General features: G+C 44.3%; 1 protein-coding gene across 1 annotated transcript in view; it reads left to right on the top strand.

Moving 5' to 3' along the window:
* The window catches only part of SLC6A2 (solute carrier family 6 member 2), an 821,078-nt gene that overhangs the window by 116,490 nt on the left and 681,111 nt on the right, over positions 1–23,477 (top strand). The window contains exon 3 of the mRNA XM_040328742.1: positions 8,274–8,405. Within this exon, the coding sequence (XP_040184676.1) occupies positions 8,274–8,405 (132 nt within the window). The remainder of the gene's footprint in view (positions 1–8,273; positions 8,406–23,477) is intronic.

The raw sequence follows: 23,477 nt of genomic DNA, 5'->3' as shown, positions 1-23,477 counted from the left end.
TAGAATTTTTTAAACATTGCCTATGGAGATTTTTAAGGGTAAAAGTTTGTCGCCATTCCACGAGCAGGCACAACTTTGAAGCGTGACATGTTGGATATCAATTTACTCGGCGTAACATTATCTTTCACAATATAAATAAAAATTGGGCTAACTTTACTGTTGAATATTTTTTTTATTCAAAAAAGTGCACTTGTAAGACCGCTGTGCAAATACGGTGTGACAAAGTATTGCAACGACCACCATTTTATTCTCTAGGGTGTTTATATAATGTTTGGGGGTTCTAAGTAATTTTCTAGCAAAAAAGATTTTAACTTGTAAACACCAAATCTCAGAAAGAGACTTGGTCCTTAACCACTTAACCCCCGGACCATATTGCTGCCCAAAGACCAGAGCACTTTTTGCAATTCGGGACTGTATCTTTTTAACTGACAAATTGCGCGGTCGTGCAATGTGGCTCCCAAACAAAATTGGCGTCCTTTTTTCCCCACAAATAGAGCTTTCTTTTGGTGGTATTTTATCACCTCTGCGGTTTTTATTTTTTGTGCTATAAACAAAAATAGAGCGACAATTTTGAAAAAAAATGAATATTTTTTACTTTTTGCTATAATAAATATCCCCCAAAAATATATATAAAAAAACATGTTTTTTCCTCAGTTTAGGACGATATGTATTCTTCTACATATTTTTCGTAAAAAAAAATCGCAATAAGGGTTTATTGATTGGTTTGCGCAAAAGTTATAGCGTTTACAAAATAGGGGGTATTTTTATGTCATTTTTATTAATATATTTTTTTTACTAGTAATGGCGGCAAACAGCGATTTTTTTTCAGTACTGCGACATTATGGCGGACACTTCGGACACTTTTGACACATTTTTGGGACCATTGGCATTTTTATAGCGATCAGTGCTATAAAAATGCATTGTATTACTATAAAAATGCCACTGGCAGTGAAGGGGTTAACACTAGGGGGCAGGGAAGGGGTTAAGTATGTCCCTGGGTGTGTTCTTACTGTGGGGGGGGGGGGGTGGCCTCACTAGGGGAAACACTGATCTTCTGTTCATACATTGTATGAACAGAGGATCAGCATTTCCCCCCCTGACAGGACCGGGAGCTGTGTGTTTACACACACAGCTCCCGGTCCCCGCTCTGTAACAAGCAACCGCGGGTGCCCGGCGGCGATCGAGTCGAGTCACGGACGAGCGGGGGGCGCGTGCACCTCCGGTGGCGCACACACGCCCCTAGTGGCCGCAAAGAGAGCCGATGTAGAGCTACGGGCTCTCGCCCAGGAGAGCCGACCTGCCGCCGTAGAATGACCGCGGCTGGTCGGCAAGTAGTTAAGTGGTTAATCACCACTGGGTTTTTATTTTTTTGCTAAAATTGAAAAAATGCCCAAATTTGTGAAAAAAAAGGTTTTCTGTCAGAAAATAAGAATTTTTCTCTTTCACTGATAAACTGCACTGATGAGGCGGCACTGAAGGACCTTGATGGGGTGGCACTGATGAAGAGGCACTAATATGCAGCACTGATAGGTGGCACTGAAATGCCATTAGTTGTACCTTTTAATACTATCACAGTTCTAATCCATAATTAAGAGACTTTTAAAGCATTGTTTCATTTTACAGGAATTATAATTGATATTATATATATATATAAAAAGAAAAGTGGCTGGTAATGGCGACTGGAGTGATATTAAATCATGTACCCTTAAAAAAGGTATGAGCTTGGTTAGTGAATAAACAAAGGTAAAGGTATTGGCGCTACAAAATATCATACATAAAATATTTCAACATAAATAATGGTGCGAATGAGCCACGTAAAAATAGCAAAATGATGAAGTCCAAAGTGACAATCTCAACACCATATAACATATATAATTTACTGGTTTGATGTGTCTTCGAGTTTATGTTTCACCACGAGTGCTCATAAGGTAGATGGCAACTCACCAAAGGTATTAGACCACTTTTTAATTGAATGAGCTCTTATGGTGTAGTACGTTTTCTTAAAAAGGTTCAAATTTATATGAAAAGTTGCACTCACACGTGACTGTGCCAATTCCAGCATTAGGTGTCTACACACTATGAAGTATATCAGGCTTGCAGCAGTGTTCTGAATAGGGATGAGCCGAACATACCCGGGTTCGGTTCGCATCAGAACGTTCGAACAGACCGACCGTTCGCGCAAACATTTAGAACTCCATTGAAGTCTATAGGACTCGAACGTTCGAATTCAAAAGTGCTCATTTTAAAGCCCAATATGCAAGTTATTGTTGGAAAACATCTTTGAGAACCCGGGTCTTGTCCCAGGGAACATGTATCAATGGAAAAAAAAGTTTTAAAAACTGTAGTTTTTTCTTGAGCAGCGATTTTAATGATGCTTAAAGTGAAAAAAAAATTCCTTTAAATATGGCACCTGCTGGGTGTCTATAGTAGTGGCATGTGTTTAGAAATGTCCCTGCACAACATGAGATTACTCTCAGGAAAAAGTAATTTAATACTGCTTGCGGCTTTAATTTAATGTTTGGTCCCTGCAATATGGATAAAAATCATTGAAAAAAATAGCATGAGTTTCCCCGCCACCACTCCCCCCAAGTCATTACAAGACCCAGTGCCGATCCTGACCTCCCTGGGGCCCTAAGCAAAATGACATGGCACATTAAAAATGAGAATCGGGGCGGCGCTGACGACAGTGACATGTCACATTAAAGAAAGTTGAGAAGCCGGGTGAGGGGGTGTTCTGCTGTCGGAAATGAAGCGGGGTGAGGGGGGCGAAAATGACTTCTCACCAGGCGGGGCCTCTAGTAATTTTGGGGGCCCTTTGCAGCTTGCATAGTGAGCCTATAGCGAGGATCGGCCCTGACAAGACCGTTTGGCCCTATATACTTTGAACAGCAGTATACAGGCGGTGCAAACAAAATAAGGACTGTAGGTTTCTTAAGTAGCATCAGAACCATGTCATACTTTGCTCCTGCATATTGCACAATTTCCTAAAGAGACCCTCAACAAACTACATGACACTTGTGCCTGATGAGGCCACTGATGTTCCAGTGGTGGTGGCCCGTGAGACTGTCCATACAGGCTTGGCCCCCCAAAGTGCACGTGCTGTGTGGCAACAATATGTCGATTATTTTAGGGGTGGGGGGGGGGCATTACAATGCCAGATCTTGGCTCAATAAATTATTTTTTTGTGAAAAAAAAATTCTAGAAAAAAAGGGGGTTGCCATCCGGGGCCCCCTTTGAACAAATTCTGTGAAGAACTCCTGTTCTCTGAAGGCCTCCATTATTTCTGCAAGTCAAAATGTATAAAAAAAAAACTAATGTCAGTCAAGCCTTAGCTTTCTCCCCATATCTAACCCACAAACTCATCCACTGATCATAAAGTCCAAAAATCAAGTTTCGTATCGTTGTACTGCACGATCGTTTTGACAACGTTTTCTACCGACTGCGAATGACGTTCTCACTCACGCAATACCCCTTTTTACACTATTAAATAGCCCACGTGCTAATGCGTTTATGGGCAATTAAATAGCACACGTCCACTAACACTGAGTACTTTGTTTAGGTGTAAACTAAACACTATGCAGGCAATACAACACGTTAGAGCACTGCATCTAGCACAATCTACTGCCTAACAATAGGAATAGCTGATCTAGCTAAGCTATACAGTATATAAATATGTGTACAACGCTAGGATGTACATATATCCTCTACACACTGTAAATGTAACTAAACTGACTAGCCTTCCTGCTCTATCTATCTATCTATCTATCTATCTATCTAGTAGAAAAGACACTGAGGGCCAGATCCACAAAGCTCTTACGCCGGCGTATCTCGAGATGCGCGGCGTAAGTGTAAATATGCGCCGGCCTATCTGTGCGCCGTATCCCCAAAACGAGATACGCCTGAAAACCAGATTTTTCCGTCCGACGTAATCTTTCTACACCGGCGCATCGTGGGCGCAAAAATACGCTAGACGCACCATTGTTTTGCAATGCAAATATGCAAATGAGGGAGATACGGCGAAAGTACGTTTGTCCGGCGCAGGCTACGCGCTGTGCGCATCAGCTGTACGTCCGGTCTAAAGTTACCCCTCATAAAAGCAGCTTTAACTTTGCACCAGACATGTGCAGGTCAACACCGTTAGGTACGAGCTGAGCAGCCACACTTGCAGGACAACAATCTGTATGCCAACATGCCAGGGGCATCCATGGTCATAGCTATACTACTGGCTTTAGATGCGCGCAGAAGGAGGAGGGAACGGAGGAGGAGGAGGGCACGGGAGAGGATATACCGACCGCGCATAAACGTCTTTGGCATGTGTGATTCTGAGGTGTATTGCATCTTCAGATTCAGCCCTACTGCCATCATGGAATTAACCACAGCCCTGAAAGATGACATCACCAGCCAGACACACCGCTCACATGCAGTGGAGCCACTGGTCAAGGTACTGGCAACACTCCATTTCCTTGCCAGTGGCTCTTTTCAGCGTACAAGTGGAGTAGTGGCTGGGATGGCACAATCCTCCATTAGCAGATGTGTGCACCAGGTTATCCCCGCAATCCTCAGATGCATGGCCAACCAAATCATCAGACCCACCCAGGAGGACCTGCGGGTGAAGGCAATGCGTGATTTCTACAGAATTGCCAGATTCCCACGCACTGTGGGGGCCATTGATTGCACACATGTGGCACTACGGCCCCCCCATGAGACAGAGCACCTATACCATAATCGGAAGCACTGGCATTCCATCAACGTACAGGTGATAGCCGATGCCCAATGCCTCATATGGCACGTCCGTGCCAAACACCCAGGATCCAGCCATGACAGCTACATATATACCGTCAAAGCCCCATCCCAATGGAATTCGAACAGAACATGTATGGGGACAGCTGGCTGGTTGGTGAGTGACATGGGTGTCAGGCATGACTGTCCCCCCCATGATGCAGACATCATGAGGGGCACATGCATGACTAACATCCTCCTGTCTTTTCCCTTCCAGGTGACTCTGCATATGCACTTGGACCCCATCTCATGACTCCATTCCAGAATCCCTAAACCCCAGGAGAGCAAAGATACAATGATGCACACGCACGTACCCGTGGAGTGGTGGAACGCACCTTTGGCCTCCTGAAGTCCCGTTTCCGATGCCTGGATAAGTCTGGGGGTACCCTGTTGTATTCCCCAAACTTTGTGTGCCAGATCATCGGTGCATGTTGCATGCTGCACAACTTTGCCGTGAGAAGGGGCCTGAAGATTGACATACGTGATGACCTGACCCCCGAACCAGACAATCCCCCCCTGACCGAGGCTACCCCGTCTTCTGAGGGAAGAGCAGTCAGGAGACGCCTCGCAGTAAGCATCTTTGCACGTTAAACACACACATTCATTATGGCACAATGAGAATGCATGCATGCACACCACTGTGGTCCCTAGCACAGACACATCACATCCTCATCAAATTGGATTAGCACAAGCCCACCATGCAGGACTTGGGAGTAGCAACGCCACGCCACGCCAAGGCTCCAATTATGTCACTGTACATTCATACACCATTCACACGGACCTGGGGATGACTTCTCCCTGGTCCTGGGGATCCCTTCAACACCACAACCAAGGGTGACACCCCTTTTCCGGCAGGAATGTCACCCCCACAATCATACATCATTCACAAACATAAAACAAATCATAATCACAGTAAAAAAAAAAAAAACGTAAAACACTGAAAACAAAAAAAGACAAAAACTTAACGCCGCTGGCGTGACCCACGCCTGGGGCGGCCACGGCCCCGGCTCCTCAGGGGAGACTCATGGGGGGGAATTAGGGGAAGGAGGAGCATCCCCTGGTCTCTGCCCACCTGACGGCCTGCCCTTCAAGGCCACAGCGATTCTGGTGATGCCCACATTGGGGGCTGCCGTGTTGGCCTGGACAGCCTGGGTCAGGGCACGCACCTCCTGACCCACGCCTGCTGTGGCAGTCTGCATATCATTGAAGCAGTTAATCATTGCCAGTGAGTTGCAAGACATGTCCTGCACTGACTCCTTGATGGAGGCCAGGCTCTCCTCCATCTGGCCCAAAGTCTGGGTGACCTGACCCAGATGGCGGGTCTGACGGCCTGGTCCCTTCTTAGGTTTTCCGGCAGAACCTCTGCCACCCCCCTGGTCTTGCGGGTCGCCTTCCTGCCTCCAGATGAGGCTTGTGGCCTGGGAGTAGGGGAGACCCCTGGTGGGAAGCCCTGTTGGGGGAGGAGTGGGAGGGGCTACCCCTGATGGAGGCCTGACTGCTGCCAGCCCTAGGGGGAGCCTCCTCCAAATGGAGCGTGATATCATTCCCCGACATCACCTCCTCCTCCTCAACCTCCTCCTCCTCAAGCTCCTCAGAGGACTCCGGGCTTGCCTGGGGGTCTTCCTCAGACTCATGTCCGGTGGAGGCTGCGGACTGGCCAGATGGCCCAGCACCCTCCTGCACATCTGTGGATGACACAAAACATACACAGGTTGGAGGATCCACACACTTGTCACATATTCCCCCCCCCCACACATGCTGCTCACCAGATAGAAAAAAACAAAAAACACTTACCTGTCCTCACAGCCTCCTCAATTGAGTCAAAGCCAGGCAGCCCCTCCACTTGCTGCCTGTGGAAGCACTGGGCCACCGCACGCTCCTCAGCACTCATCCTAATAGTGCATGCAGGTCCCCCTCCAGTGCCCCTGGCATGTGCTGCAATCTTTGCCAGCTTCCCATGGACCACACGCCTGAGATCATTGATCTTTTTTTAGATCCCACTGCGGGTCCTGGTCTCACCACCCAACGCATTGACATTGTCTGTGATGTCTTGCAGTATCTGCCTCCTCCTGGCCGGGGTGGTGTTGGCACTCTCAGGGCCATGCAGAAAACGACCAAATTGGGTAATGGCCCTCACAATGATCTCCTTCTCCCGCAAGGAATAGTTTAGCTTCCTCTTCCTCTCAGTCATCTTTCCAAAACACTCTCCAAAACACTCTCCAAAAACCCCACCGACACGACACGACACAAACCAACAAACAGCAACAGACAATTGAACAAAAGCACCTTGCTTCAGGGGGGGAAACAAATGGATGTACTTTTGCAATGGAAGGGCGTATGTCTGGGCCTATTTATGCCCTGGGCGTATCTCACTAAGTACGCCGGGCCTAGTTCCTATCTCACTGATTGCGCCGAGCCGAGTTCTGAGCAAGCGCAGAGAGGCTCTTACCATAGTCAGTGTCATGCGCATGCGCAGTCCGGCCGGCCCTTCATTTGCATAGGGTCACGGCTCATTTCAATGGAACACGCCCACGTCCTTCCCACTTTCAATTACGCCGGCTCACGCCTCGGAATTTACATCGCGCCGGCGCAAATTTGGGCGCAAATACTATGAGGATACGGTACTTGCCTCTCTAAGTTGAGCCGGCGTAACGTAAATGAGATGCGCTACGTCGGTCTATATATGCGCCGATGTACGTGGATCTGCCCCTGTGTCTCTATCTATATCTCTCTCTCTAACTGTCTGACTGTTCTTTTCTTTAACAAAGCTGGAACACACTACATGCAGACGCCTTATATAGTGTGGGGCGTGTACTAAACCCCCTGAGCCATAATTGGCCAAAGCCACCCTGGCTTTGGCCAATTGTGGTTCTTCGTTTTTTGCGCCTTGTGATTGTTCAAGCATGCAAGGTCATGGTGCATGCTTGGCCAATCATCAACGCGCAACGCCGCAGTGAATTATGGGCCGACGTGCATTACTCGAATTTGGCGCGAACGACCCGTTTTGTTCGAAATTCGTCAAACGTACAAACAGACGATGTTGGAATCGAACATACGTTCGAGTCGAACATACGTTCGAGTCGAACACAAAGCTCATCCCTAGTTCTGAATATACTGGTTAGTTGGATATCACATGTGGGACCCGGAAATTACAAATCCCAGGAGCGTACTACACCATAAGAGCCGTTGTGAAGCATATACTTGAAGACACATGAAATCAGAAGTTTATATATGTTTTTTATGGTGTTGGGATTGTCACTTTGGACTTTATTATTTTTTCTATTTTCACATGGTTCATTTGCACCATTATTTATGTCTAAATATTTTATTATTGATATTATATTAGTTTTTGTAGCCGTCATATCTATTAAGTGTAAAATTCAGTTGATGTTGTTTTGGTACATTTGATGTCTGACATTATGGTGTGTGTGTGTGTTTTTTTTTTTTTTATTATTGTACCGGGACATAACATTTGCATTTTATTTTTCTTCTAGGTGCTTTTCTTATTCCATACACTCTATTCCTTATCATTGCTGGAATGCCATTGTTCTATATGGAATTAGCTCTTGGCCAATACAACAGAGAAGGTGCAGCCACAGTCTGGAAGATTTGTCCCTGTTTCAAAGGCAAGCATTTTAGTATTTCCTACTAAAAAAGTGTGTGTGTGTATGAATAATATATATATATATATATATATATATATATATATATATATATATATATTAGGGGCCAGATTCACGTATCCTGGCGTATCTATGTGCGGGGCGTAGTGTATCCTATTTACGCTATGCCTCCATAACTTGAACGGGCAAGTGCAGTATTCACAAAGCACTTGCTCCGTAAGTTGCGGGGGCGTAGCGTAAATGGGCTGGCGTAAGCCCGCGTAATTCAAATGTGGAAGAGGTGGGCGTGTTGTATGTAAATCAATCTTGACCCCGCGTAAATGACGCGCCTAACGAACGGCGAATGCGCGCGCATGCTCAGTATCACGTTGAATTTACTCCATCAGATACGCCAGGCCCATTGCCTGTGACGTGAACGTAACCTACGCACAGCCCCATTCACGTACGACTTACGTAAATGACGTAAAAAGATACGCTTGCCGACGTCCATACTTTGCATTACCTACGCCTCATATAGCAGGGGTAACTTTACGCCGGACGTAAGCCTTACGTAAACGGCGTAGTGGCCGCAAGTACGTTCGTGAATCGGCGTATCTACCTAATTTACATATTCAACGCGTAAATCTACGGAAGCGCCCCATGTGGCCAGCGTAAATATTGCACCCAAGAAACGACGGCGTAGGAGACTCGTATCTTGGCCAAATCTATGTGTAACTGATTCTAAGAATCAGGCGCATAGATACGCCGTCGTAAGTCCGCTGTGAATCTGGCCCATAGTATGTGTTTACATGAAAATTGTCTAAAATTCTAACCTTTTTAAAAATTGCTTTTTTCCAATCTATGGTAGTATTCCATTCAGTAAGGTTTCCTTAAAAAATTGGAATAATGGTCTGGCTATAACTTAAAACAGAGTTTTGATGATTGCAGGGTGCAATCCATCTGGTCCTAGCAATTTATTCACATTAGGTTTTTCCTGACACAAGCAGAATAGCATACCCGTAGGGGTAAATGCTCCACCCCTCGCCCAATAAGGAATGTATAAATAAGTCACCGTCTCTAAGGCGGCATTCTCTTTCTGTTCCTCAAATGCTTAGCCAGTTATAGCTATAAAGATATTTTCACATTTCTAATTTTGCCCTCACCTTGCTGGGTTCATCTGGCTTATCCGCGCAAGTTCAGCCTCTCCTGTGGCGAAGCTCCCTCCTTTCGAGTGTAAACTGCCTATAAGAGGGAAGCCTCCCCCATGTCCAGGTACTGGGGTTGCCGGATGCTGGTCTCTGGCTGCAGGTAAAACAGTTCTGCCTGGTTGTTGGGACTGATTCAGTCTCTCCTCCCTGGAAAATTGTGGCCCCACCCGCGATTTGGTTAGTCTAGCATTTTGTGTTTGTTTTGTTTGCCTTGCAAAAGCTCTGGCATTGTTGTAAGGAAGCAGAAGAAAGGATCAAGATCCAAAATCTCATATATAATCATTTAGAGCAATCACTCAAGCCATCAGATAAGGCAGCTGTGGGTTGTCTCTAGATCTAGTTGATGTGTACATACATGTTTCGGTACACCCATGCTTCTGAGTTTCACTTCAAGTTCATTCCTTTCCACATACCCAAGACATTTTCCAGAACATTACTTCCAGTAGTGACCATCTTGCATGAGCAAGTGCTACAGGTTCCTTAGCTGGACTATTGTCCAGCTAAGTAAACCTGTAGAACTTGCTCATGCAGGATGGTCACTACTGGACCATGGTCTGTGTGTTGCTCAACTTCCTCTGGGTCCTGCAAATTCTGATTCAGACTCAGATCAAATTTGGATAGGTCGTCAACTGGGGAAGGCCAACTAAACTCATTATAATAATGACATTTTGGACACTCAGGAGAATACTGTAGAGTTGCCCTCAGAGAGGGTGACAGTATTAGTTTCTCACTTGGGACGAGTCCTAGCTCATCTGTTTATATCCCATGGTCTCAAATGGTAGAGGAGTAGTCTGCAGTAATCCATGCAGTCTGTTTGACTTGCTGGAAGGTTGAGAACATTATAATCTGGCTTTCTAAAGTAATGGAAGATGTGCTTCCTGCACGAGGGAAGATAACCCCACATATGAGACAAGTCCTGTTGGTGGTGGCTAAAAACTGCTAAACTTTTCAGCTTTCATCAGCTTCCTGGCATACCAATCGTCACAATTAGGGATGAGTTTATGTTCGAGTTGAACATGAGTTTGACTTAAACATTGCCTGTTCGCCCGTTCGCCAAATAGCGAACATTATGGGGCGTTCGCGCCAAATTTGAGCGGTAATGCACTGCGACATCACAGTGCATTGCTGTCTGATGATTGGCCAAGCATGCACTGTGACCCGCATGCTTTGGCCAATCACAGCGCCGTCAGCAAAGAGAGCCATAATTGGCCAAATGCAGGGTGCCTTTGGCCAATTATGGCTCGGGGGATTAAGTACACGCCCCACACTATATAAGAACGCCTGCACGTCGGCCCTGTGTAGTGTGTCGCTGGCGTTGAGAGAGAGAGAGTGTGTAATTTCATTTAGTTTGAGCAGGCAGGCCATTCATTTAGCTGCAGTGTATTTAGTATATATATACATACACACACACATATATATATATATATATATATATATACACTGTATCAAGTTTAGCTAGATCCCACTGCAGACCGTTCCTGGTGTACTGTATCTAATATACTTCAGGCAGGCGATTCAGCTAGCTGTAGTGCATTTAATATATATATATATATATATATATATATATATATATACACACATTATATCCACTGCATTCTAGTCTAGCCAAGCCTATATCTGACTGTAGGCCATTCCGGTGTACGTGTTTAAAGTGGAGTTCCACCCATAAATATAACATTACATCAGTAGTTTTAAAAAAATGTCATTAGTCCTTTACGAATTTTTTTTTTTTTTTTTTTTAGATGCCTTCAAAGTGTTGTTGCTAGGCAGAATAGTTAATCTTCCCACTTCCTGCACCTAGGTGCTTAATGTTTCCTAACCTACACCGCACAGACTCCTGGGAATGTAGTGGGTGTAACTTTCCAGGAGTCTGTGCACTCCCCAGTCTCAAAGAATCATGTGACTTGGACAGCACAGGTGCTGAAACCTGATCCAGGAAGTCATACAGTCTGGCTTCATGATGCCCACACTTAAGATGGCCCCAGTCAATTTCTATTTTATAAAGTGTCTAAATGCTGTAACAACCTAACAAAACGGTCCTTAGTTTACAGACTAACTTTACTAGAATACATTAAGCTTGTGTATTACAGGGGTATTTATATTTAAAAAGTGAAATTGTGGCCGGAACTCCGCTTTAAATACACTTTTAGGCAGGCAGGCAGGTGATTCAGTGATCTGCAGTGCATAAAATATATATACAGTCTCCTACATATATATCCACTGCATTCTAGTCTAGCCAAGCCTATACCTAACAGTAGGCCATTCCTGATGTACGTGTTCAAAGACACTTTCAGGCAGGCAGGTGATTCAGTGATCTGCAGTGTATAATATATATATATATAGTATGGGGAGGGGACAGGACGGCAGGAGAGTCTGTGTGAGACTAAGGAGGACTTTACCATATCCTGATCTCTGTACATCATTATGGGCCTGTTTTAGAGTGGTGCACTTCCGCACCCATGCTGTGTGAGTACCCCGGCAGGGGATTTCTTAATTTAATAAACCTTTAAAAACATTTCTTGCACCATCCAAGTTTTTTTCTATCGCCTATGATCTGGAACATATACTAAGGAGACCTGGATCCCAGGATTGCCCAATAGAACCCAGGTGTGGTTCTTAAGCGTGCATAGACCAAGCTTAGCTGCAAGGTCGCACGCTCTGAGGTGAGCGTCCATTACCTTGGGGGAGCACCTGTGTGACAGCACTCTGATACAGCTTTTTGGATCACTCACTGGGCTGTGTGGTTTTATGAACTGTAATACTTATCATTCCAGGAATGCTGCTATTTGAATATCACATGCACTGAAGCACTTTGGAATATTCATTATATGCACTGGATCACTTAAAGGGGTTGTAAAGGTTTGTTTTTTATTTTCTAAATAGGTTCCTTTAAGCTAGTGCATTGTTGGTTCACTAACCTTTTCCTTCGATTTCCCTTCTAAATGTTTTTTTTTTTCTTTGTTTTCTTTGTCTGAATTTCTCACTTCCTGTTCTTCCTCAGTAAGCTGTTCTGGCTGACTAACCACGGCTCGGATGACGGTGGCAAGCTTACTGAGGAGAAACAGGAAGTGAGAAACTCAGACAAAAAAAAAACATTTAGAAGGGAAATCGAAGGAAAAGGTAAGTGAACCAACATTGCACTAGCTTAAAGGAACCTATTTAGAAAGTAAAAAAAACTAACCTTTACAACCCCTTTAATACAGGACTTGTGTTTCAATATATATTCATTCTTTAGGATTTATTGTTTATCACCATTTTTTGATATTTATACATGTTTTTGCACTGTGTTGCACGATTATGCGATTTGCACTGTGTCGCATGAGTATGTGATTTGCACTGTACATAAAATGTTCTGGTATTTTCATCATTTTGTATTACTTACTGGATACTCACCAGTTTTTTGTAGTGGTGTGTGCACTACTAAGTTTCTCAGCGCTGCGTTTTGTTTATTCATTTAATTTGGCACAAATTTATGAGGGGTGTTTCACGCTAGCAGCTTTATTTATATTGATTACATGTAAGCCTATAGGAGTGGTGGCTCACAGGACTATTGCTATTTCTATAAAATATATATACAATCTCCTACATACAGTACAGACTAAAAGTTTGGACACACCTTCTCATTCAAAGGCCCGTACACACGACCGAACATGTCTGCTGAAACTGGTCCGCGGACCAGTTTCAGCAGACATGTTCGGTCATGTGTGTACGGCCGATCGGACAGGATTCCAGAGTACATTTGCCTGCCAGACCGTTTTCGAGTGGACAAATGTTTCTAAACTTGCTTAGAAACATGCCCGCTGGAATCCTGTCCGTTGGACATGTTCGGTCATCTGTACAGACTTACCGTACATGTCCGAGCGGCCGCCATCCCTCGCATGCATCGAATGACTTCGACGCATGCGTGGAAGCATTGACCTTTCAGCGTTGCGCACGTCGCCGCGTCATCGTCGCGGCGACGGTGCGAACACGTCACCGCGCTGTCTGTCCGCGTGGATTGTCTCTCATTTCTGTATGATGGTGTGTACAACCATCATACAGAAATCTCCGGGCGGGCATGTCCGCTGAAAACGGTCCGGCGGACCGTTTTCATCGTACATGTTTGCCCGTGTGTACGAGGCAAAAGAGTTTTCTTTATTTTCATGACTATGAAAATTGTAGATTCACACTGAAGGCATAAAAACTATGAATTAACACATGTGGAATTATACCTAACAAAAAAGTGTGAAACAACTGAAAATAAATTTCATATTCTAGGTTCTTCAAAGTAGCCACCTTTTGCAGCAAACACATCTCTAGAACTTAGAGGAGACTGTGTGAATCTGGCCTTCATGGTAGAATATCTGCTAGGAAACCACTGCTAAAGAAAGGCAACAAGCAGAAGAGACTTGTTTGGGCTAAAGATCACAAGGAATGGACATTTGTGCGACGCAGAAAAGATGAATGGATGGACTCTACATGCCTGGTTCCCACCGTGAAGCATGGAGGAGGAGGTGTAATAGTGTGGGGGTGCTTTGCTGGTGACACTGTTGGGGATTTATTCAAAATTGAAGGCATACTAAACCAGCATGGCTACCACAGCATCTTGCAGCGGCATGCTATTCCATCCATCAGGACAATGACCATGAACATGCAGGGCACTGGGCAGACCACTAGGGACAAGGGGGGGGGTGTATTTTTTACATACAGTTCTGTAATCTATAAGATTACAGTATACTGTATGTAATGTGTTTGTTTACCTTTTTAAATTTGGCGCCGTTCTCCGCCCCGTGCGTCGTAACGTTGCAGGGAGCGGAGATCGGCGGCACAGGAGGACACTGTGTGAATCGAGCGAGGTCCCGCTCGCTCACACAGCGCGGCGGCACCGCTGGATCCAGGGACAAGGTAAGTAATTTTGTCTCTGGCTGCAGCGTGGCGAGCCTGAGTGTGACTCGGGGATACCGATTTTGGTATAAAAATCTTACCCCGAGCCAGACTCGGGAATACCGCCAGGGGGGTTAAGGCAGGAAGGCAGGCAGGTGACTGAGTGAGCTGCAGCGCATTTAATATATATATATATATATATATATATATAAGAAGGCCAGTATGGTGGCCTGAGTTTATGGGAGGAGCCCGGAGGGTATTTAAGCAGCCCACTCACACATGCTCTTTGTCGGTTCAGTGTGCGGTACTACACGTCACTGGGCCGACTCTTCCCAGCTCACCTCATGTCCGTGAGTCTGCGCATTCAATCGCATTCGACATCGCAAGCGCTTTGCGGCTTCTCCCTTCATGGTCTTTGCCGGCGGTTCCCGCTTATTTCGCAGGTAGGATTCAAACCTTTTCGTATCTTGTGCAATCTTGCAATTCATTATACTTCCTATCCTGCATCCCTTTTGGAAAAAAATCTGCCTCTGAGTTACTTTTGCTCATGTTTCAACATCATTTGGCTCAGGCGTAGTACATTTGTAACTTCCTTCTGCCAAACATACGATTCATTTGTAAATCCATTTGGAGATTGACATGTGTTTGTATGGGTTCTTTGGCAGATTGAGGTGGTAATTGGACTCACATGGTGCCTTGTCTGCACTTGATTAGCCTGGGGGGATGGGTGGTTGGTAGGTGTTCGGTTTCAAAGCAAGGGGTAGCATACACTCTACAACCAATTTGTATAAGATTCGTTCAATACTCCTTACTATCAATTCGTATCGGATTCATTTCATGCATTTTACAACCATTTTGTATCAGATACATTGCATACTTTCTACCGTTGTCATTCATTGTTTCCCCCATGTTGTGTGTTTTAGTTCCCGCAGCGGAACTTACGATTTGCTTGTACACGGCTCTTCTCTCTCATTTATTTACCAAAGTTATTGCCTGTGTGTCATGCATGGCACCACACCACACTCTTGGGATGTGTTGCACATCCACTCCAGTCCAAAGCAAACCCAGTCGCACGTTCACTGTCCCAGGTAGGATTTGTTAGCTTGTTTGTCATGTCAAATTCGTGGCCACTCATGGTGTCACCTGTACCATATGTTTGGTTCCCGCAGTGGAGCTTACAAAGCATTGATACGCACTTATCGCGTTCTATTTTCTACACCCGGCATCACGCTACACGTTCCCGACATGTTTCTCTCCAGCCACAGTCCGCCGCAAACTCACTTGCATGGCCCACTGTCGCAAATAAGATTTGTTATTACATTCTTTATGTCTTATCAATTTGCTACCATTTGTTGTCTCCCATATCGTTCATTAGTGGCCCCTGCGGAACCTACGATTCAAACAGGCGTTGTCCTTCTACCTTATACTGCTTGCTTAAGGTACAAACAAACCAGGTGTTTCTATCCTTTCTCAGTAACCCAATTCTTATTGATTGAGACCTTGCAACCATGCAAATCATCTCAGCAGTCTGATACCCTTGCTGAGACCCTTGCAACACATGACCCTTACAAAATGCAAAAAAAAAAAAAAACGCAAAAAGGAAAAAAATATATAAAACGCAAAAAAATTGCCGCCACGTAATCTCAGTCCAGCAACCTGACACCTGTTGAGACCGTTGCAACGACGCAAAATTCGTCTCTGCAGCCTGACACCCTTGTTGAGACCCTTGCAAACGCAATACCGTTTTAGCAGCCCCACACTCATCGAGACTCTTGCAACCACACAAAATCGTCTCAGCAGCCTGACACCCTTGTTAAGACCCTTGCAACACATGACCCTTACAAAAAAAAAAAAATTATTATAAAAAAAAACGCAAAAAAATAAATAATAATAAAAAAAATCGCAAAAAGAAATAAAAGTGCAGAAAAAAATAAAAATAATTGCCACCACACAATCTCAGCCCCGCAACCTGACACCTGTTGAGACCGTTGCAACGACGCAAAATTTGTCTCTGCAGCCTGACACCCTTGTTGAGACCCTTGCAAACGCAATACCGTCTCAGCAGCCCCACACTCATGGAGACTCTTGGAAAGCACGCAAAATTTGTCTCTGCAGCCTGACACCCTTGTTGAGACCCTTGCAAACGCAATACCGTCTCAGCAGCCCCACACTCATGGAGACTCTTGCAAGCACACAATTGTCTCAGCAGCCTGACACCCTTGTTAAGACCCTTGCAAACGCAATACCGTCTCAGCAGCCCCACACTCATGGAGACTCTTGGAAAGCACGCAAAATTTGTCTCTGCAGCCTGACACCCTTGTTGAGACCCTTGCAAACGCAATACCGTCTCAGCAGCCCCACACTCATGGAGACTCTTGCAAGCACACAAAATTGTCTCAGCAGCCTGACACCCTTGTTAAGACCCTTGCAACACATGACCCTTACAAAACGCCAAAAAAATGCCAAAAAAAATACAAAAAAAAGAAAAAAACACAAGAAGAAATATAAAAAGTGAAAAATGCAAAATTGGCACCACACAATCTCGGCCCAGCAACCTGACACCTGTTGAGACCATTGCAACCATGCAAAAAAACGCAAAAAGAAATAAAAGTGCAGAAAAAAAAAATAATAATTGCCACCACACAATCTCGGCCCCGCAACCTGACACCTGTTGAGACCGTTGCAACGACACAAAATTGTCTCAGCAGCCTGACACCCTTGTTAAGACCCTTGCAAACGCAATACCGTCTCAGCAGCCCCACACTCATGGAGACTCTTGCAAGCACACAATTGTCTCAGCAGCCTGACACCCTTGTTAAGACCCTTGCAAACGCAATACCGTCTCAGCAGCCCCACACTCATGGAGACTCTTGGAAAGCACGCAAAATTCGTCTCTGCAGCCTGACACCCTTGTTGAGACCCTTGCAAACGCAATACCGTCTCAGCAGCCCCACACTCATGGAGACTCAGCAGCCTGACACCCTTGTTAAGACCCTTGCAACACATGACCCTTACAAAACGCCAAAAAATGCAAAAAATAAATACAAAAAAAAAAAAAAAAAACGCAAGAAGAAATATAAAAATTGCAAAAAAAAATTAAAAATGCAAAAAAAATTGTCACCACACAATCTCGGCCCAGCAACCTGACACCTGTTGAGACCATTGCAACCATGCAAAATCGTCTCAGCAGCCTCACACCATTGTTGAGACCCTTGCAAATGCAATAACGTCTCAGCAGCCCTACACTCATCAAGACTCTTGCAACCACGCAATACCATCTCGGTAGCCTCACACCATTGTTGAGACCCATGCAAACGCAATACCATCTCAGCAGCCCTACATTCATCAAGACCCTTGCAACCACGCAATACCATCTCAGCAGCCTTACACCATAGTTCAGACCCTTGCAAATGCAATACCGTCTCAGCAGCCCCACACTCATCGAGACCCTTGCAACCACGCAATACCGTCTCAGCAGCCTTACACCATAGTTCAGACCCTTGCAAACGCAATACCGTCTCAGCAGCCCCACACTCATCAAGGCCCTTGCAACCACGGAATACCGTCTCAGCAGCATCACACCGTAGTTCAGACCCTTGCAAACGCAATACCGTCTCAGCAGCGCCACACTCATCGAGACCCTTGCAACCACGCAATACTGTCTTGAGCAACCTCCCACTCGTCAAAGACCTTTGTGACCATGCAGTCTCACCCCAGCAACCTGGCATTCATTGAGACCCTTGCAGCCAGACAAATCATCTTTGGCCTCATGTACACTGCTGTTGGTAAAAAAAAAAAATGGGTTCAGACGGATGTTCAGAGGCATTCGAAACGCATTCGAAACGCCAATGCCTGTAGCAGCTTGTAAACACTGCCAGATGCGGTAACTCATGTTTACCAGCATTTCATTCACAGTCGTTTTCATAAAAAAATAAAAATAAAGGGGAATATTGTCTCAGCAACTTGACACTCATTTGAGACCCTTGCTAAATGTAATATCATCTCAGCTACCTCACACCCGTCTAGACCTTTGCAACCACACAATCTCATCTCAGCAACCTGACACCCGTTCAGACCTTTGCAGCCATACAAAGTCGTGGCAACCACACAATGCCATCTCAAAACAAACCTCATAATCATTGCGACCTTTGCAACCACGCAATATCGTCTCAGCAAACCAGACTGAGACCCTTGCAAACACGCAATGCCGTCTCAAAACAAACCTTCATACTCAAGGCCCCTGCAACCACACAATATCGTCCCAGCAACCTGACACTCACTGACACCCTTGCAACCGCACAATATTGTCTGCAGGAGTATAAAACACTTTGCGGCAGGCACCTACGTGCAAACCCGAATACAAACTAAACTTGCAAACACACCTCAGTGACAAACAATCAGCCACACAAACACACAGTGGCACCCAGTTGGCCATTCATCTTCAGTGGCACGCGGGCCACTCATCTTTTCTCTGTGTTTTTTCCCTGCGGTTAGTTCAGGTTTTCATCCAGCACCAGCGAGTGCACGTTGGCCTGCGAGTGCACGTTGGCCTGCGAGTGCATGTATATTGTCTTGTTGAGCACCTGTGTATTGTCTTGATTTTCTCACACCAATGCAAGATCCAGTCCAAGTTCTCAAACTAGACCAAGCATCAGTAGCAGACTTAGCTATGTGGGACAACTTCCCCACCTGATAGAACAGCATTTCAATCTTCATCCCGGCAGTGTCAGCCGAGCCACCAAAGGCTTTTGCAGCCATTTTTAGGCCGCCACTGATTCTCCAAAACTTGGCCCCCAGAAATTCTCTTAAATTTTTGCTTCACCCAGTCTTCATCACACCTCGTGCTGCACCCCATCGTGGCAGCTGCTCAGGTCTGGGACCACACTTGAACAGGACAGACACTGTTCTTCACCACAGACAATCAGGCCACAGCCGACATCATCAATTAAGGTAGATCTAAATCACTCCCCATCACTTCCTGCGCAGGCTCGCGCAGCTGTCACTCCGTCACCAGTTAATATCTTATGTAGACCTTTTCCAGGCAAATGCAAAAAGCAGCTGATGCGCTTTCCTATTCCAACCTTGGAATGGATGTTTTTTCCAGCAAGAGCCTGGAGCCAACCCAACAACTATCCCTGTCCCACCATGGACATTGCTGACGATGGACTGAAGTCACATCTCACCAACGCAATCCAACTTATTAACCACTCCTTGGCACGCAACACACTGAAGGCCTATCGCACTGCTTGGAACACTAATCGCAAATTTTTGGCCCCTTGCCCCGGAGCAGCAATAGGCAACGTTGGACACATCCTAGCCTTCATATCGTATTGCCACATGCAGCTGACCATTTCTCAATACTATCACGCCATATCTAGATGGCATCCAGCATTTCCTGTCCCTGCAGGACCCCAGTAAACTGTCAGTATTCTCGAGCCCATGCAGTCAAGTCCCTCCTACAGGGCATACAGAAGCACCAACCTGAATATTAACTAAGATAATGTGAAAACCATAATACAAATGATTCAAAATCCAAAGTGTATATATACAGATCCAAAAAACAATTAGTCCAATTGCATGGATTACACCAGTGCTTCTCCTGTGAACAACATCCAAATCAGTGTAATGATTGAAAGATGTGGAATGTAATCACACTCTGTAGACTTCTGTTTCATATATGTGCAGCGCCTCCTCCACACTGATACAGCTCATAGAAATCAAACAAGAGAAATAAAATCTCATAGCGCAAATAGCATGAACAAAAACGAATGGGATAAATGATTTCTGACAAGGTCACACTCACGAATCCACCGAGTTAAGACAGCATTAAACAACAAAGCACCAATCCTCCGATTAAGCCGCTCAGCGTGTCTGATGCACTCTCCTCATTCGGATCAGCGTTCCGTCCCGCTCGTAACTCCTCCCCCACGCGTTACGTTACTAGACACGTGACTTAGTCATGGGTAACTGCTTGCCAGGTCTCAGCTGATGTTATTTATAGTCAGCGAGAAACTCAGGCAGAAACGGGATTTGCAGTAAGGGAGTATTTCATCTCACATCATCGCAGGCTGATAAGGATTGGTAAAATATTCATGTATATAATTTTAATACAGAAACAATTAGAATTTAAAAAAACAATCATTTATATTAGACAACTGGGGATATGCATATAAGCATAGCAGCCTCCAGTAGTCACAAGTGGTACAACACGTTAACCTCCAACAACTCATCAATTTATATTAGACAACTGAGGATATGCATATAAGCATAGCAGCCTCCAGTGGTCACAAGTGGTACAACACTTAAAAAGAACTCCAGCAACTTATCAATTATAATAACCATATCTGCCGGACATGATAAAAATGAATTGAATATACATAAATACATATAGAATCAACTATTTAAAATACCTGTTTAAAATACCTATTTAAAATCCAGAGAGGAATATATTTAAACATTAAACATATAGATATAAAAATGTAAAAATATATAAAATATAAAAACAAAATCAGTAATCAGAGATGAAACAATTAAGGTCAAATTCAATATTTAACCCATTTGGTGATAATGATCTCATTTCATGTATCCATCTTGATTCAGTCTGACTTAATTGCCGTACCATATGACTCCCCCTCCAATGTGGGTTATACTTGGCAATAGCCCGAAATTTCAGATCTTTGGGGTTATTTTGGTGACACATGGAAAAATGGCGTGACACATTATGATCAGGGAAGCCCTTTTCAATATTTTGAACATGCTCCCTGAGGCGTTTCCACAGAGGCCTTTTCGTACGGCCAATGTACTGAAGGGAGCATGAACATTGTAAGGCATAGACTACTCCCTCAGTTCTGCACGTTATTAAATCTTTAATTTGATATTCCTTTTGTGTAACGTTGGATACAAAACTGGAGCATTTTTGTCCATTAAAATTAGTATTTTTGCAGGCAAAACATCTCTTACAAGGGAAGAAACATTTTCCTTGAAAGAAGGTTAATCTGTTAGATTTAGTAGGGGGATCAGGTACATTCTTTGCCACTAAATCCCTTAAAGTGGGTGCACGTCTATAGATTATTCTTGGCATACTCGGCAATATGCATTGTAATTGTTTATCCGCCTGTAATATAGACCAGTGCCTTTTAAAGATAGTTTCCAATTGTTTGTGTTGGACGTTATAATTCAAAATAATAGGTACTTGATCGTCCAAAACTTTACTTTTGATCCTATCTTCTATTAGTGTCTCTCTAGGTATTTCTAACACATTTTTGATCTGTGTCTGTATAAAACCAGTATCATATCCTTTGTTCACAAACTTTTCGCCAATCATATTAGCCTGGTCCAAGAATGTTTGTGGATCAGTACAGTTCCTATGAATCCTGACCAGTTGCCCCTTCGGAATATTTATTAACCAAGGGTCATGGTGGCAGCTATCCACCGGTATATTGCAAAAAAATATATATGGTATTATGCGCTGAACAGCACCAGACCTTTAAATGGCAGATTAACCTTAAGGATGGTAATAGGGGATCAATATCATCATCCCCAGAGAGGGAGGTACGTTTAGTATCTCCTAGGAGAGAGATGAGAAACAGATCTCCAGAACCCACTGGCAATAATGGAGGGGAGTATGGAAGACCGTATAGGGATAACCCAAATGGACATTACCCCAATAGCCAAGGTCGATCAACAAGAAATGATCATAATGAACCTAGGACTCCAAAACCCTGGTGGGGTAACAAAAACAATCAAAAACCGAGGTCTAAATCTCCAAAAAAAGCCTTTTGGAAAAACAAGAATAATCAAAAACAATCCAAAACTCCACAAAATCGACCGGATCAATCAGGGGGGCATCAATATGGATATCAACAGGATCATCAGCACTATAGCCATGACTATATAGGGATCCTAGGGATAACCACTCACAGCAACAGCCTAGAGCACTGCCCCAACAATGGAGCTCAACTCCCAGGGACTATCATCAGCATGATAATAGAAGAAGTCCCGTCCCAATGTATAACAAATATGAGCCATTGGGTAATTACAGAGAGGAAAATGATTCTAGATCTTTTTTAGAGTATCGTCGGAGCGACAGAACACCCCCACGATACGACCAAATGACACACACGCGAAGCCCCAAGGAAAGAGAGGGTGCAGAGGCGGACACGAGGTCCAAAAGAAGAAAGGTACAGTAGGGGAAGGAATTTATAATATCAGTGGGGTAGAACTAACATGTACGGAACTTTTAACTTTGGATAAAGGACTCAAGTTTGCTCTGAAACGGAATCTGAGCAAATTTGATGTCTATGTGGATATACAAAAATATACCAGGAAATTAAATATTAAAAAATATATGATGAACCAACCCATAAAAGGAGAACAGGATCAAACTCTTTTGGGGAGAGTTCAGCATAGCCAATTAAGGAATAAATCGTTATTCAATCCTCAGGTTCATAATAATTAACATGTTCAAGTTTTTAACAAAATGGTACTGAGAGACCTAGAGAAACTAAAAACTAAAAAAGTCCCGGATCCCAAAAGTATACACAAAGGAATTAAGGTACTGGAGGACAACAAACAAGTCATCATTAGACCTGCGGACAAAGGAGGAGCTATAGTGGTATTATCTAAAGAATATTATTATGAAGAATTAGAAAGCCAACTGGAAGATCTAAACACATATATTAAGCTCAGGGGAAACCCTACGTGTGAATATAAGGAAGAACTAATTGATTTGATCCAAAGAGGTAGGGACAAAGGAGTACTTCATAAAAGAGAACAAAAATATTTGGTCCCAGATAATTGCAGGGTGCCTATAATCTATACAATTCCGAAGATTCATAAGGACCCACTCAGACCTCCAGGTAGACCCATTATTAATGGAATTCAGTCTATAAACTCAAGACTTGGACAGTATGTAGATAAGTTTATCCAACCATTAGTTCCACAAACAAGGGCCTATCTAAGGGACACGAAACATCTGATTCAGATTTTGGATACAGTGAAGATCGATAGATCAGAGAATTATCTA

The sequence above is a fragment of the Rana temporaria genome, chromosome 11 (genome assembly GCF_905171775.1).
Source record: "Rana temporaria chromosome 11, aRanTem1.1, whole genome shotgun sequence".
In the NCBI taxonomy this organism is placed as follows: Eukaryota; Metazoa; Chordata; class Amphibia; order Anura; family Ranidae; genus Rana; species Rana temporaria.
This window is presented reverse-complemented; position numbering and strand designations above follow the sequence as displayed.